Below are 17748 nucleotides of genomic sequence, written 5' to 3'. Positions count from 1 at the left end.
AGTTCTAATCTGTGCATCTACCTCTTGTTCCACTTCTTTTGCTGGAATCCCTTTTATTTTAGCAAACAGCCTGAGGTTTTCTCTCACAGTAAGAAAATCGAAGTAGATATTAAATTGTGGACAAAATCCAGTGCAATTTCTGATTTCTTCCATGTCCATTATTTCAGAGAGTTGGGTGTTATAAATAGTGGCAGATCCTATAGATAAAAAAAAATGTAAGTCTTTAACACCAGGCTATTTACTCTATGCAGAGAGATAATATAGGATATTCCTTGAAGAAACTCCCATTTTATAGCTATGTACTTAATACACTGAAAAGAGGCGGATTATTCTTGACATACATACCATTGTCCAAAGCAGCGCAAAATATACACGGAATGACAAATAATAGTGAAAAAGAGATACAAGCATTGTACTTTATGTAAACATGAAATAAATATTTCCCATTTTAAATGGCTCAACTTTGCAAAAAGCCTCTTTCAGAGAAATGTTTTTCTTTCGCATAATCAGACTGAGGAAGCTGTTTACCAGCCACCTTGGTTTGTAAAATTCTCTTCTCACCTTCGGTACAAGCAGACCAGCCGCCAAGGATGCTCAGCAACGAGGACTTGCCAGCTCCGCTGTGTCCAAGAATCGCCGTGAGCTGGCCTTCATAGACGTCAAGACATATGCCTGTCTCCGGATGAAATCTGAAAGTTAGACTTTGGATTATACTGCAATGAAGCGGGCCTTAAAAAAAAAAACAACTGAAAGAGTAAAGTGTACCTCCACACTTCATTTCATTTCACCGTATTTTAATTTGACTTTTTACAATTATATATGTACTTGTGTCTATTTATGAAGACAAAGCCTCACTTCCTCTGAAGAAATTAGATCAAGACTGGGAATATAAATTCCCACTTTCCTCCCTAACAGAAATACTTTGAATGTCAAAGGATATATACAGTTAATATTAGAGAACAAAGCCAGAGATACGAAGATAAAACCAGAGGAAGCAGAGTATGTGTTAATACTTCCCAGAAAAAGGCAAGGCTGTATTTCTATTAAGAAGCAGTCTCACTGAGGGTCCCAGAGCCAGATACAGGGGCCAAGGAGCAGTGTATGCTGTCTACTCTAAGCAGGGAAGGGGGTCGGTAAGGACAGGGTGCTCAAGCTTCCCTGGCACCACTCAGCTTCTGATCCGTGTCACAGAAGTGTGGGCGTGGTCTCAGAGAGCGCTGGCCCAGCACGTGTCACAGGCATCTTCATACGAGCATGCTTACGACTGGACAGTCTTCTAACATTTGAAAGATTATCTAATTCCACTGGGAAGCAGCAGAGAGTTCTATGAGCATCCCAGAATTTTTAAGAGACTCCCCGAAAATGTAAATCATGGGGTTAAATTGTGAGAGAATCAAAAATAAAGCAAAGCACAGCCCAAAACAGATGGTGAAAAGCCCTATGAAAATATTAATACCAGCAAATCTGGTGATGCTCCAAGCTAGTGTCAAAGATTATACACCAGCATAATCAGTACAATCCCATTTCTTAAACTGTCTCATCCATACATAGAAAAATATGCATTAGTGATTATGCCTCATAGTAGAAATTTTAAAAAATGTTTAGTTTTATGTAGATTCATTCTCTAATTTTCCATTATGACTATTTTCAAGAAATGGAAAACATTTTAAATTAGAAACATCGAAACAATGACGTTGTTCTCTTTACCTTGCAATGCTTCTACTTTTCCAGGCTTTCCTTTATATTCTTTTTTAAGATTTCTGATTCTGAAAGAAGATTAAGCGGCTATGAGGTGATTGCAGTTTGTAATGACACAGATGAAGCTGCCTCTCTCTTGATCACTACCGCTCATGATTGACCTTAACCTTCACCAAAGGAGGGATTCATTGTCGGAGTTCTCAGGAGCACGGTGGAAACACTGTCTGGGAGAGGGGATGGAGGCGAGACTCGCTTCCCACAAACTGGTAAGAGGATCCATCTTAATGGGAAGAGGAGGGCAAAAGCCCCTGCCAGGCCCAAAGGAGATTTCCACGGATGCTCAGATTCTCACCAAGCCGGCATTTGATGCCTTCCAGCTGCATTAGCAAACAAAGGGAAGCTACTGCTGGAAGCAAGTCGGGCAGAAGCCAGGGAGGGGGGCAGTGGAGAGCAGCTTCCTGTCTCTTGATTACTCAATGTTCTCTGCCTCGGGCAAATTCATCAGAATAATAGCAGCTGCTGCTCTCCCCCGCACTTCTTTGCCCCACCTTCATTCCCAGCCTAATCGCAGAGCCTGAGGCTCCACCACGCTTCTGAAGCCGTTCTCAATGAAGTTACCCATGATGTCCTAAGTAGCACATCCAGCGGTCACTTTTCAGCCCTTGTTTCATAAAAGCTCATCACTGATTTGACAGTTGCACACCCTGTCTTCTTGTCCTCGGCTCTGCTCGCTTCTGGTTTCCACCTCGTTCTCTATATTCCCTCTGGGCATACCTTATGGACTCCTTAGACTGGACTCTATACCGACCAGCTTTTTCTCTTATTCTCAGATCTTTGCCATACGGTATCTCCCCATCTTTCTGCTTCCTCCCTTACCCAAAATTCTCATTCTCAAGTCTGTGTCTTTAGACCTGTCTTCAAAGCTTCAGATTTATGAGCTCAGCCTTCTATTATATATCTGTACATGGATATCAAACCCGCATGGATAATAAATTGACATGTACACACTTCCTTTTATGTAGCAGACACATTGCTTAATTATCTCACTGACTCAAGAAGATACCACTGTACTGTGGAACTACATCACACATTTCTTGGGAAGAAATGAGGCTTGGAGAGCTCAGCATTTCCCAGAAAGTCACGAAGCTACTAATTATGAAGAAGTCTTTCAGGATGAAAGCAAAAATATCTGCAGGAAAGGAACTTTCAGAAACACATCATCAACTGATGCTGATTCACGTTGATGTGCGGCAAAACCCACCACAGTGCGGTGATTACACTCTAATTTAAAAAATTAAAAAGAATGAAAACACGTCATCCCGAATGGATAAAGAAGCTGTGGTACATACATACAATGGAATATTACTCAGGGTAAGGAATGCATTTGAGGCAGCTCTAAGGAGGTGGATGAATCTAGAGCCTATTATACAAAGCGAAGTAAGTCAGAAAGAGGAAGACAAAAGCCACGTGTTAACGCATCTATATGGGATCTGGAAGGATGGCACTGATGAGCCTGTCTGCAGGACAGCAACAGAGATGCAGACACAGAGAACAGACTCGGGGCCTCACTCGGGGAAGGAAGGGGTGGGGCAAATGCAGAGGGTGGCTCTGACCACACACAGGATCCTATGCAGAACGGACAGCTGGCGGGGGTTTGCTGCCTGACTTGGAGCTCAACCTGCTGCTCTCTGACACCCTAGAGGGGTGGGAGGTGGGAGGGAGGTTCAGGATGGGGGACGTGGGTGCCTGTGGCTGGCTCACACTGATGTATGGCAGAGACCAACACAACATTGTAAAGCAGTTCTCCTTCCATTAAAAAGAAATAAATTTTAAAACCCACATCATCCGTAACATTGGACCCATGGTTGTCCTTGTGGCAAGTTAATTTATCACGCTTTTACCTAACCATGTACATGGTCACATAAACTGTTAAGTCACCTTATGGCTTCTTTTCCGTGGAACTCTGGAGACACTGGCTCGAAAGAATCGCCGCAGGAGAGCTCAGAATTCATTTCATTCCCGAAGACTTCACGGTGAGTGCTTTTGTGTCGGGACCAAAAGGAAGGCTTCAGGAAAAACAGTGGTGAGCGCCGCTGGCCGTTTTCATCTGAGCCATAAAGACATGATTCCATGTTGGGTCAAGCAAACAGCATCAGTGAAGAACCACACCTGTCACAGTGCAGCTTGACAGCAATTCTTCCTGCACATTAATGACTTGTATTCGTTTTTCCCAGTTTTACTGAGAAATAATTGACACACATAATTATATAAGTTTAGGGAGTACAATACAATGGTTTGATTCACAAATAGTGTGAAATGATGACCATAGTAGGCTCAGCTAACATCCTTCATCTCACAGAGACAGGATTAAAGAAGGAAAAGAAAAATTCTCCTTGTGATGAGAACTCAGGATTTATTCGCTTCACAGCTTCTCTATATAGCACACAGCATGCTACCTACAGCCACCAGGTTGGGCATGGATGCTACCTGTTTATAACTGGAGTTTTGTACTTCTTGACTGCCTCCCTCCGGCTTGCCATCCATATATCTCCATTTTGCTTTTTGTTGTTGAGTCACTAAGTCGTGTCTAAGTCTTTATGACCCCAATGGACCGTAGCCCACCAGGCTCCTCTCTCCATGGGATTTCCTGGGTAAGAACGCTGGAGCGGGAGGCCGTTTCCTGCTCCAGGGGATCGTCCTGACCCAGGGATCGAAAATGCATCTCCTGTGTGGGCGGGCAGATTCTTTACCACTGAGCCACCAGCAAAGTTCAAACCTCCATATACCCCTGTATATGAACGGTAGAATCAATTACAATATCTGACATTTAAATGAACTTATATTCTAATGATAAGAAACGGGAATATAGGGCAACAGGTAAAAAAAGGGCAGCTCTGGATCTAAAGCATCAGAAAAAATAAAATGAGATGGAACTTTAATGATATACCCACGGAACATGAATTTCCTGGTGACAAGAAGAAATTCAATAGGCTTTTCCAGACCATGAAAAGTGAAAGAAAGTGAAGTCGCTCAGTCATGTCCGACTCTTTGCAACCCCATGGACTGTAGCCCACCAGGCTCCTCTGTCCATGGGATTCTCCAGGCAAGAGTACTGGAGTGGATTGCCAGTCCCTTCTCCAGGGGATCTTCCCGACCCGGGGATCGAACCCGGGTCTCCCACATTGTAGACAGGCGCTTTACCATCTGAGCCTCCGGGAAGTCCAGAGACCATACGAGAACGAAGACAGCGGAGCTTCTGCGTGTCACGCTGTGAAACGCGCCAGCACTGCGAGCAGACACAGGGGCCGCGCCAGGAGAGGGGCTGACGCGGCGGACCCGCACACGGAGCTGCGCGCAGGAAAGGAAGACGCTGGGGACGTGGAGGGAAACGTAAGAGAAACCCGGAGCTGCAAAACGGGGCTTTGAAGAGAGAGGCAAAAAGGAGTGATGAGGCTTCAGAAACTGAATGTGCCAAGAGGAGAGGCTCAAGGCTGGGCCTGAGCCGAGAACGGCTAGAGCTGAGCTGCCAGAAAGGGGGGCTGCGCTGCGCAAACGCGGGGAAACAAAAACTGGGAAATACACGCATCCTCACGTGTATGCATTTCACTCGGACAAGAAAAGCATACTAATTATGAACGCGTGGAGGGCTTCATAAGAAAGAACAGAAATGCCACCCATTAAAATTGGAATTAAATTCTAGGTGGAAGTACTGGAGAAAAAAATTATCATATAGTTAAATTGTCTGGGCCACCAGGGGGTTTCCCCAGTAGCTCAGAGAGTAAAGAATCAGCCTGCAATGCAGGAGACCTGGGTTCAATCCCTGGGTCAGGAAGATCCCCCAGAGGAGGAAATGGTAACCCACTCCAGTACTCTTGCCTGGAGAATCCCATGCACAGAGGAGCTTGGAGGGCTACAGTCCAGCCGGTCACAAAACTGTCAGACATGACTGAGCACGCACACTAAGGGAACGCAGGCATATTAGTTCCTGGGATTATGTGTGTAGACTACACTTGAGTTTTATAATAATTATTTAAAAGTTGGTTGTAGGGTTTATTTTGTTATTTTATTTGTAGAACATTATATAAAGGTATTCCCGTTAGACTGATTTTTTTCACAAAAAGGAGAAGTTATCCATTAACTTTGCACTGTAAATGTTAATATTTTGAGACACAGAAGAACAAGTTTCCTAGAGCCAAATACTGGCAGGAGTGATGTAATGAGCTATCTTATCTAATGGCTGTGAACTCAAGTGCTAAGAAGCAGTGTTCTCTAATGGTTGATTTAGGTATCTCCTTTCCTCTCCCATTAATACACACACACACACACACACATACACACTCTTTACTTCTTACTTTTATAAAAGATATAAACCAACAGAAACGCAAGTGGTTTTTCATTAAAATGTCTCAACAAAATAGTTCCATTCAGATCATTAAACAGTGAGAGGAAAATGAGGAAATTCTACTGTTTTGAATGTTTTTCCTTTCCTCTGCAATCAGAAATGCTTTTAAAATGACAAGTCAACAAAGAATTGGACACCACCTTTCAAGACACAGAATTACTTTAAATTCAACTTTAATCACATCACACTACTACTTACCAGGCAAAATGTGCTCAAAATATAATGTTAATGTCAAATACAGCAGAGTGTCAAACGCCAGAAGGAAGAAAACCACTATCATTGTGTTTGACTCCCCAGAGGGATCAGGGAAAACAACAGCACTCACGTGGTACTCTTGATGCGAAATCTGAGACCACAAAGGAACAAATACAGTCAAAGTTGGATACACCGATAAAACTGAACTTTTTCTAATGATGCTGCATAGGCAAATACAATTTTAATTTTAATATTCCTTTTCCTTAAAAAAATGCTTGGTGAAGCTGTGAGTAGCAGTGTTGCTTTTGACAAATATAATTATTGTCACCGAGTGGGAAATGCTCTAAGACAATTGAAGAACAGAAACTTAATTTATTCATTCATCAGAACTCTTCAGGAAGGCAATTTAGAGAAGTGGGAAAGCGACCAAAAATAATTTATTCTGGGAAGAGAAGCCCAGAGATGGCAGGGAAGTGAGAGGCCATTTGAAGAAGTATGAAAATCCCAAGTGTTCATATGTTGCAAATGTGTTAAAACATTAGGTAAGCACTGAAGACTTGAAGAGGTTGATTTTAAGGGTAATAAAGATAAAACAGATGAAGATCACAGCTAAGCTTCACATCGCGTGGTTCTAGCCTCATACATAAATAACAGCACGATTACCCGTGAGCTCGATTCCAACATCCTGACTTTGCAGACGAGCAAGGAAAAACTACAGAAGCCCGGTGACCCGCCCGAGGTGACTCCTCGGGAAGTGCCGGAATCGAGCCTCATTCCGGGCGCCTGGACCTGCGCCCCGCTCAGATCGTGAGCGATTATTTTTCTCATTTAAATTTCCCAAGAGTTTACAAATGATCTGTTTGATAACTCTGATAAGATCTTTTTAAAGATTTTTCTGGATGTGGACCATTTTCAAATTCTTTATTGAACTTGTTACAATATTCCTTCGGTTTTATGCTTTCTTTTTTTGGCCGAGAGGCCTGTGGGATCCTAGCTCCCCGACCAGGGATGGAAGCTGGACCCCCTGCATTGGAAGGTGAAGTCTTAACCACTGGGTCTCCAGGGAAGTCCCGATAAGATTTTTTATTTAACTTTTCAATAGCCTAATTTCTTAAAATGCAGGGTGATTGATCATTAAGCTTGAGGAAGTACCAAACTGTCTCAATAATGCTGAAACTCACTAGATGGCTGTGTTCTTACCTGAGCCACCCCAGCAGTGAAGGCAAAAGGGCTAAACAGACATAAAGCCCATCCCAGTGACGACGGGAGTTGTCTGTACAATGCAGTGAAGCCCAGACAGCCCCAAAACACAGTGAAGAGAGAGGCAACCACGCCCGTCAGGATGGGTCTCTTTATCAGCACGCAGAGGAGGAAAGCCAGTGCTATCTGAAGGAAGAAAGAAAAGTTCCAGGGGGTATATTTTTTTCCTCTGAGTATCATGAATTGCAATATTCACTCGTTCATCACGTGAACAAAAACTTTCTCAAAAGCATACAGAAACCAGAGTACAAAATAAGAAGCTCTAGGCTACCAATACCCTGAAGAAATACGGATACTGGCTTATATATCCGAGACTTGAAATAGGATGAGAAATGCATGTTTTGCCAACTCACCAAAGACAGGCCATACAGGGTGAAAAGCGTGACTACCACCATGAAGCCAGTAAGGACAATCATCTGGAATAATTTTATGACCAGAGTCATGAAAACAGATACGACAGAGATGAAGCCAGCATACATCAGCACCCAGGAGAGCCTGCAGCAGAAGCAGAGAGCTAGTTCAGAATGTCGCACGTCCACAGGCACGCGAGAGGCGGTCACAGCGCACACTCCGGGAATGAACAGACTGGAGTCACGTTTATTATGAGCGTGAGGCTCTGTGCACTCTAGCGGTGTGATCAGGGGCAAGCCTCTTTTCTCACTTCGTCTGTGAAATGCGATTAATTGTGTTAACTATCTCATATGGTTGTTTTGAGGATTCAATGAAATAATGCCCATGAAGACTTTTGCCTAGCAATGATTAAAATTATCTTAACAAACACGGAATGAATGTTGAAATTAACATTGCCACTGTTGCTCAGCTGCCAAGTCGTGTCTGACTCTTTGCAGCCCTGTGGCCTGCAGCACGCCGGGCTCCTCTGTCCTCCAGCATCTCCCCGAGTTTGCTCAGCCTCATGTCCTTTGGGTCAGCGCTTCTATCCAACCATCTCATCCGCTGCCACCCTCTTCTCCTTTTGCCTTCAATCTTTCCCCAGCATCAGGGTCCTTTCCAACGAGTTCCCCCAGGTATTAACGTGGGATACACAGGTGACTCACCAAAATGCTGACTGCTGCAGACCCATCCCTGTCATCAGCTTCTTAAATTTTTTCCGTTCCTTTGTGATGTTTAACGATGCAACATACACAAAAGGGGAGAAGTAAACAATACAGATGAAAATGAACCACTCGTTTATAATCTCTCCCTTGGAAATGAAAGGGGGGGTCCTCATATTTATTCCAACAACTGATGTCAACTCTTCCATAGCAGAACGATTCGCTGTGACCTAAATTGGGATGTTAACAAACACATAAATCAGGTTAACCATAGAAGAAATAGACTAGAAAACAGCATTCATTGTTTTTTTCATTTTCATATAGAAGAGTTTATATATTTCTAGCAGCTTAAAATATGGGGAGATAGAGGTGGAGGGAGGAAGATGAGGCTGGATACATAAATGACTCTCACAGTTCAGGCAAGAGATGAACATGACCTGAATAAACGCTGGTGGCAGAACTGAAGAGAGGTAAGTAGAGCTGAGCTTACCGTTGACAGGGCTGGACGAGAGAGAAGATGTAACAGTGATGCAGGGGAAGTGACCTCTGATAACCCCCCAGTTAAGTGACGGGCTTTGGCGTTCACTGGAGGTAGAGAAAGGGCTTCCCAGGAGACTCAGTGGGCAAAGAATCCACCTGCCAATGCAATCCCTGGGTCAGGGAGATGGCAACCCATTCTGGCCTGGAGAATCCCCGTGGACAGAGGAGCCTGGTGGGCTACAGTCCACGGGTCTCAAAGAGTTGGACTTGACTGAGCACGCGTGCATGAGATGGAGAAACTTTTTTAAAGACTGGGTCACGTTTAGAGAAAAACACCCACATGCAGGTTGGAACATACCAATCTGAATTGCTTATGGGGCATCAAGTAGTCAGCTCCTCAGGACTACAGTGGAGCAGGCCTTGCCCATCACCTGTGTTTGTGAACGGTTTCACTGCAATGCAGTCAGCACACTGGTTTATGAGTGCTTCCACATTAAAAATGGAAAGTTGAGTATTTGCAACAGAAACTGTTTGGCCCCCAGACCGCAGACTTGCTCTCTGGTCCTTTAAAGGACGAGTTCACTGGTCAACAATTAAAGCAGGGTTCTTACAGTTATCAGCATGTAAACTGTAAATAAATTTACGGTAAAGGATGGCAGCGTGTGGAGAAAGTATGGAGAAAATTGCCTTGAATAGGACCTTGTAGAACCACAGATTGAAAGAGGTGGGAGTGTGACCACGGATAAGACTGCAAGAAGACGGAGAACTGCTGGGAAAGTGGAGAGCCGGGTGAGTGCTGTGATATTTAGCTAAAAGACCAAGGAAGACAGGAAGGAAAGCGTCACGTGTTAACGACGTGAGCCTTGTTACTGACCTCAGAAAAATCATTTTGGTGGCATGGTGGGAATAGAAATTTTATTGCGCTGAGTTGAGCTCAAAGGAAGCCAATGGTTTCAAGAAATAAAGATGTTCAGGGGAAAGAGGGTGTTTGTTTCAGGAGCAACCGTGAATGCGAGAAGGTCTTGATAGGAAGGAAAGAAACTGATCGTTGTTAAGTACTGACGAGAAGAATGCTGTTGAAAAGGGGAAGCTGAAGAAAGAGGTCGTGGACGGAACGCCCATCGCGCCACGCTCCGGATACTGTGCGCAAGGATCGCGCCTCCAGCCCTGGCGCTGAGGCGGCGCCGAAGGACCGGGCAGCGGGAGAGGGCGGTTCCGCATCGCTGTGCTGGGAAGCAGGAGGCTGTGCGCCGACAGCTTCTCTGCTCGGAGAAGGCAACGGAGCAGCCTCTCCTGAGAGGGCAGGATGGAGGAGGAGGAGGCAGGCAAGAAACGCGGGGCAGAAGTACAGACTTCAAACAGGTCTTGGAGGCGGGGCACTTACTTACTTCTATAATTGCAGCATTGATCGCAGTTTGAAAAGCCACAAACCCTTTTTGCCAGTATATTGACAAAAGACAGAAAGCTTCATCACGGAGAGCCCAACAGTGGTCTTCAAAGAAGAAAGACAGGCACATCATTACGCAATGGAAATCAATGAACGGAATGAAAACAGTAACCCCGGTTCTAAAGCGAACTATCTGAGTGTCCGCTCAAAGTCCATGGCGACAAAATCCAGAGCATTTTTAAAGCAAAATCGCAACAAAGGAGCACAGCATTAAATAGCTGGCAAAAGAGTGAGACCCCTCCTGTAAGGAAGACATCCTGAAGGTCAGAAGTGAACAGCACACTGCTCCTTGACTTTATTAACGATTCCGTCAGGCATTGCCCATAGGGGATGGGACGAAGCAGCAAAGACTGCAGTCAGTTCTCAGTGGCTTACCCGAGTACTCGAAGTGCTCTCTCACGACCGGGACCCTGTGTCCCCAGCTGAACTTCAGCCGGTATGAGAAAGTGTCGTTGAACACAATTCCCACCATCTCAGAGTCGTTCCTTGGGCGCACTCTGTCCATGGCGTCCTCATTAGGGATCCCAAGGATTGTTCTTCCTGCCAGGTGTGAGAAATACGACTGATTAGATGAACTTTATTACTAGAGGACACAAGACCAACAGCAATCGCTTAGGTTTCCATCTAGTTATCGGTCCCATGGGTGCCTGTGTGCTAAGCCGCGTTAGTCACCTCCGACTCTTTGTGACCCCATGGACTGCAGCCCACCAGGCTCCTCTGTCCATGGGGTTCTCCAGGCAAGGATACTGGAGAGGGTGGCCACGCCCTCCTCCAGGGCATCTTCCCAACCCAGGTCTCCCGCATCTTTGTCTGAGCCACCGGGGTAACCCGCTGGTGCTGTATATCATGGCATCACCAAGCAGCTGCCTCTAAGTTAAGGGCTGAAAGTCTTTCCTGTTGTTTAAGGCTCAGTGTAAATACCCGAGAAGATGGGAACAATATGCCACTGACTCTGAACGCAGAGGTTTGGGCTGCACGGGACCCCTCAAACATGCATTTTTCCCAGAAGCAAATGCTGCATTACTGCACTGCCCAGGCACTGGTGGAATGTGAGGTTGCAGAACCCTGAATGGAGGGAGCTCAGATGCTGAGGAAACACAGATACAGGGGCCAACAAGGAATTACTCGGGTCTTTAGCTTCCTGAAGAGGAGGTTCCTCTAGCCCCGCAGAGGTTCAAGGGTCAACTACATTGGTTTTGAAAGAGCAGTTGTGTGTGTCTGCTCAGCTGTATCTGACTCTTTGAGACCCCACAGACAGTAACCCCCAGGCTCCTTCGTCTGTGGTTTCCCAAGCAAGAGCTGTCCTGCCTTGCTGCGGGCTTTAGGGATGTCTGGGAGCATCGACTTCTGGGCCCATTTCTTCTTCGGAGGATTCACTTCCCTAACGTTATGGCACGGAGGCTGTGTGCCTCCACAGCGCTGTTGCTCAGACTACCCTCTAGGACTTGAATCTGGAGCAAAAACAAAACAGCACCTGGTCCTCAGTTATCCAGAGCAGGGCCTTGGTTAGGGTAAATCAAACTATTGAGCTCACTGAGGGGAAAAAGCGTCTGTTTCTTTCACCTTAGCATCTTTAAATCTCAGAATGCTAGCTGAGGGCAAAGAGCCTAGAGTTAAGGCTGCCTGGACACATCTCCGCTGCCGCTTATTAAAATCTTAGCTGAGCAACTTGGAACCCTGGTTCCTCTATAAGCAAAGTAGTTCCCAATAATTTAGCATAATCATAATCCCCATTGAAGTAACGAAAAACTGAATTTGTGCACCTATGTGCACACATGCCTACATATGTGACCGTGTGTGTGTGTGTGTGTGTGTGTGTGTGTACATATTATCCTAGAAAGATACACACAAATTTTTAGAGGAGGAAATGGTGGCTTGAATGAACGCAAAAGCTTTCATTGTTTGCTTCAGACAAGTTTGTTCTGCTTAACTTGTCTTAGGCTGGCTGTTACTTTGGCAATTAAAATAATTTTAAAATTAAAAATATTTTAAATAACCAGTAAAAATGCTTCAGAATTTGGTGGGGTTTTTCTCTGCCAAGATTATAAGTAGATTTCTATCATATGAAAATAGTATGCCAAAAGTAATAAACAGCACACAAAAAATCAGGGTACAAAATCAGAGGTAAAGTTAGAACCCACCCAGGCTCTTTGGAGTCAAGGATACTATCTTAAGAATTAAGCTCATACAACATTTATAATGAATGAGTTTACCATATTAAAAGAGATGTTACTTTGCCAACAAAGGTCCGTCTAGTCAAAGCTATGGTTTTTCCAGTAGTCATGTACAGATGTGAGAGCTGGACCATAAAGAAGGCTGAGCACCAAATAATTGATGCTTTTGAACTGTGGTGTTGGAGAAGACTCTTGAGAGTCCTTTGGATAGCAAGGAGATCAAACCAGTCAATCCAAAAGGTAGTCAACTCTGAATATTCATGGGAAGGACTGATGCTGAAGCTGAAGCTCCAATACTTTGGCCACCTGATGTGAAGAACTGACTCACTGGAAAAGATCCTGATGCTGGGAAAGATTGAAGGCGGGAGGAGAAGGGGGGCGACAGAGGATGAGATGGTTGGATGGCATCACCAACTCAATGGACATAAGTTTGAGCAAGGTCTGGGAGATGGTGAAGGACAGAGGAGCCTGGTGTGCTACAGTTCATGAGGTGACAGAGTCAGACATGGCAGTGTCTGAACCAAGAACAACAAAATCTATGTTCCTTTGAGACCTACCCGTACTTGGAGCTTCACACCAAGCCCTCCACCCCGTGTGAAATGAGGATCCTGCCCCAGTTGAAAATCACTGACTCACAGGCTGGGTAAATAAACTCAACTTGCAAAACAGACTTCAAATTAAATGCGAACAGGTTGCATAATAATGAAGCGTGGGCTGCTGAACAACGCACCTTTCATGAAGTCAGCTGCAGCCACCTTATCCATGATGCTCTGGGTCACGTTAGTGACCGGGGTGTAGGCCACCAGCACCGGGTCGGAGTCGTTAAACTCATCCACACGTCCCAAGACCTGAGGCGGCTGTTCCAGGAAATGAGTAGCTCTGAAGAGCTCTGCAAAGAGGCAGAGAGCGAGCCCCGGGAAGAGCACCATGGTCCACTCCTGCAGCGCACGGAAGAGAAAGGGGCCCCGTCGCCACGGGCTCTCAGACAGGGAGGGGCAGGCGAGCACGCTGAGGACGGAGGCACTGCCACCGAGCTCGGCTTCACTTCACTCGCCCACGTCCTCGCTTTCTCAGTTACCAGCCGGCTGTTAGGCAGACCACCATTTCACTCGGCAGACAGCCTGACCCAGGGAGCTCAGCCCGGGGCCCTGTGACACCCGAGGGGGCGGGAGGGGCGGGAGGGGGGAGGCAGGCTCAGGCGGGAGGGGACACGTGTGAACCTACGGCCGATTAATGTTAACGTGTGGCAGAAACGCACACGACGCTGTGAGGCAACTACCCTTCAAACGGAAACAAATTAGAAATAAAAGAAGCCACGAGGATAGATTGTACAACACGGGGAATATGGCAAATATTTTATCTCAAGTGGAATATTACAGTTGTGGATCACTCCACTGGACCCCTGTAATAACATGTAATATTGTACAGAAACTATACACCAATTTTAAGAAAACCTTTTAATGTCCAAAAAAGTTTTGAGGTATATAGCAAATATGGGATGGATTTATCTCCAAATATAGCTTTGAGATAACACCAAGTATGTCCATTAATCTTAACCTAGAATCATAGCACCCCTCATATACTCCTGATTATTCACTCTCATATGGATAAAATAGAAATACACATCATTCCATAAGAGATACTTTTGTCAAAGGGTTTAACCCAAAATTAAAAATCTATTTTTTAATGTAAATACTGTTTACAAGAAATGCAGACGGCTGTAAATCAGCCATGTCTGACTCTTTGCAACCCCATGGACTGTAGCCCGCCAGGCTCCCCTGTCCATGGGGATTCTCCAGGCAAGAATACTGGAGTGGGGTGCCATTCCCCTCTCTAGGGGCTCTCCCCAACCCAGGGATTGAACCCATGTCTCCTGCGTTGCAGGCGAATTCTTTACCATTGAGACACCACGGAAGCCCTTATTGTAAATCAACTATGCTTGAATGAAAGGTTTTTAATTAAAAAAGTTAAAAAATCAGAAAAGGAATGTAGACGGCAAAGAAATGAGTTAAACGACAGCCTGAAGCAGCTCCAGGCGAACGCAGAGCACGGGCGTTCAGCCGGAGGACAGTGACCGGCTCCCTGGTTTGAGCAAACCAACGTTAAGAGACATTCCAGGGAGCTCTCCGGGGCTCAGTGGCTGAGGCCACGTGCATCTTCTCAGGGGCCAGGCGCTAGGTCCCACTTTGATCCCAGAGGCCGCACAGTCAAAAAAAACGTTTGAAAAGATATTTTAGAGGAATTTTAGGAAATTGAATTTTGACATGGAATTAGATGACTACACGCAATTGCCGTGAACTCTGTGAAGCGCATTAGCGGTTACGAAGGAGACTGTCCTTGATTTTCGTGGATGCTAGCGGAAGCCTTCAGCGGTCAAGTCATATGTGCTAAGAGAGGAGCTGCGGGAGATGAAGAGAGGCAGCCACACCAGCAGATGCTAACAGGTGTCACACCTGGGCTGTAGGTGAACTGGACAGGAAGTGAGTTCTCCGGGCCATTCATCCTCAGCTTGAGGTCTTAAACATTCCGTAAGCTTTTTAAAAATTGACTTGGACGATCACTGTAAAGGTTACCCTTTATCAATACAGCAACTAAAATATTAGAACTGAATGCCTCAAGAGCTAAGGATGACCGTGTACTTCAATAAAAAATAAAAAATTAAAAAACAGAAAAAAAAAAGAACTGCTATTTTTCAGCGGAACATAGCTTCTGTGTAGCCACGGCAGCTCCAGGTGTGTTTCTTGAGAACATAAGCCAAGATCCTCACCTCAATGGCCTTGACCTAGAGACTGAATAGAGGGCGAAGACGCTGACAAGCAGGGACCCGGCTCCCTGAAACTACTCCAAGTTTGCAAAAGCATAATCTTCAAAAGAAATCCCCCAGAGTTCCCAAATTTTTGCTCAGAAGCCATTTCCCCAGTCCCATGAATTAACAAGGGCCTCCCTGTGGCTCAGTGGTGAAGAGTTTGCCCTGCCAGCGCAGGGGAGGCAGGAGACCCATTAGATCCCCGGGTCGGGAAGATCCCCTGCAGGAGGCCGTAGGAGCCCATCCCAGTCTCCTTGCCTGGAGAAACCCATGGACAGAGGAGCCTGGCGGGCTACAGGCCACCGGGTTGCAGAGAGTCAGACAGGACTTCGTAATGAAACAAAAACAATTCACAGAATCTTGTCAAAAGGTCCCCAGTAGAGTGCGATGGTTCACCTGTTTAAAATCTACTTCATTTTGCTCCCCTCCGCCACCCACACCCAACCTTTTTTCTTACGCTAAAGTTGGCCTGGGGTAAATCAGGATAATTCCACAAGTTTCAAGTGGATTATTTACTTGGTGAATGGCTAGTTATGTTCAGTAAAAAGTTATCTACTTTGCTTTTTAGGAGCAAACATATGAGCCTGCGTCTTTTGCTATAAATATTATCCTATTTGCAACATTTGCAAAGCATTACCTTGGGAACTCCAAATCGACCAGCCCATAGAATTTGTGAACATAAAAAGGCAATAAAAATGGCATAATGTGAAATGACGGATTTTCATTCACTAAATATGGAAAGATATATATTGTGAACCATACCAACACGCTCTCTTTTTTCATTCTCCATTTTCTAAGAAAATTCTTGTGCAGAAGGGCCCGAGTCTGTTGACACACGCTCCTCTCTTTTTTAATCATTTTGTCCTGTTCATCAACAGAGAAGGCAAAATCAATACTACAGAGCAATAGCCAGTCAAGAGAAAGGACAAAAAAACCCCAAACAAACAGTTAAAACAAAGCTCCTGAACACACAGTCCCAGGAGCCCTGGCTGAATGCCTCATTTGACATTACTGTTAACACACATGCAGTTTTTTTAAAGATTATAAAGTGGTAACGAATATAAAATGTCCTGCCAGCTGACCTTTCTCTGAAGGCTCGATGGTTATGAACAAGGTAAGGGCTGTGGTGTGGGAGCTCTTTTCCTTTTTGTCCCAAAAGCAAATTTTCCTGCCACATCCTGACTTTGCAACAATCTAAAGCAAATAACTAACACAACATTGTAAATCAAGTGTACTCCAGTAAAAATAAATTAAATCAGAGAATAAGACGTTAGCAACATTAAGACCCTGATGCTGGGAAAGATTGAAGGCAGGAGGAGAAGGGGGCGACAGAGGATGAGATGGTTGGACGGAATCACCGACTCAGTGGACATGAGTTTGAGTAAACTCTGGGAGATGGTGAAGGACAGGGAAGCCTGGTGTGCTATAGTCCGTGGGGTCGCAGAGAGTCGGACATGATTTAGTGACTGAACAACAATAAAGTTTAGAATCCAAAACACATTTGCCTTTGACTTAGTACTTTTTAAAAATGCATAACGGGAATAAAACCTCCTCCGGTTTTCTGTCCACTGGAGATCTGCACTTTGAAAGGCACGCTTTTGGAGGCTGATGTGATGACATCTAGTGGTAAACACAGAGGATGAGACGGTTGGACAGCATCACCGACTCGATGGACATGAGTCTGAGTAAACTCTGGGAGCTGGAGATGGACAGGGAGGCCTGGCGTGCTGCAGGGTCCCTGGGGCCACAAAGAGTCAGACACGACTGAGCGACTGAACCGACTGATTGAGCGAGTGGTAAAGAATCTGCCTGCAAACGCAGAAGACAGTCCCCAGGTGGGGAATAATCCCCTAGAGGAGAAAAGGGCAACCCACTCCAGTGTCCTTGCCTGGAGAATCCCGTGGCAGAGGAGCCTGGTGGGCTGCAGTCCGTGGGGTCACACAGAGTCGGACACGACTCACACACAGAGGAAACCAAGGGGAATCACTGCACAGGCCTTCTCAGGGACCCAGGGCACATTTCTACTCTTGAAACTCACGGGTCCCCCTTTAGGACTTAAGTCTGTCGGACACACAGCTGGAAACCAAGAGCCTGGGCTAGTGAGTGCGACTCGCTGCTGCTGCGTGTAGACCGCCACGCGTGTCAGAGGGGTCTCCTCTGTTTTCAGTTTAAAATGCCAGAGATGATCATTTGGTATCACAGTTCTGGTGACTTGCATGCACTCGAATAAATGC

General features: G+C 45.4%; 1 protein-coding gene across 3 annotated transcripts in view; it reads right to left on the bottom strand.

Moving 5' to 3' along the window:
* The window catches only part of ABCA10 (ATP binding cassette subfamily A member 10), a 51488-nt gene that overhangs the window by 33052 nt on the left and 688 nt on the right, over window positions 1-17748 (bottom strand). For 2 of the 3 annotated variants that reach the window (XM_018063917.1, XM_018063918.1), the window contains exons 2-13: window positions 16277-16378; window positions 13439-13646; window positions 10910-11074; window positions 10476-10579; window positions 8611-8837; window positions 7909-8050; window positions 7496-7681; window positions 6299-6446; window positions 3637-3805; window positions 1708-1766; window positions 562-729; window positions 22-197 (exon numbers count right to left, since the gene is read on the bottom strand). In XM_018063917.1, coding sequence (XP_017919406.1) covers window positions 22-197; window positions 562-729; window positions 1708-1766; window positions 3637-3805; window positions 6299-6446; window positions 7496-7681; window positions 7909-8050; window positions 8611-8837; window positions 10476-10579; window positions 10910-11074; window positions 13439-13646; window positions 16277-16372 — 1848 coding nt within the window. In that variant the 5' untranslated portion in view covers window positions 16373-16378. The remainder of the gene's footprint in view (window positions 1-21; window positions 198-561; window positions 730-1707; window positions 1767-3636; window positions 3806-6298; window positions 6447-7495; window positions 7682-7908; window positions 8051-8610; window positions 8838-10475; window positions 10580-10909; window positions 11075-13438; window positions 13647-16276; window positions 16379-17748) is intronic. The other variant, XM_018063919.1, reaches the window with a different exon arrangement.

This window comes from Capra hircus, chromosome 19 (genome assembly GCF_001704415.2).
Source record: "Capra hircus breed San Clemente chromosome 19, ASM170441v1, whole genome shotgun sequence".
Lineage (NCBI taxonomy): Eukaryota > Metazoa > Chordata > Mammalia > Artiodactyla > Bovidae > Capra > Capra hircus.
This window is presented reverse-complemented; position numbering and strand designations above follow the sequence as displayed.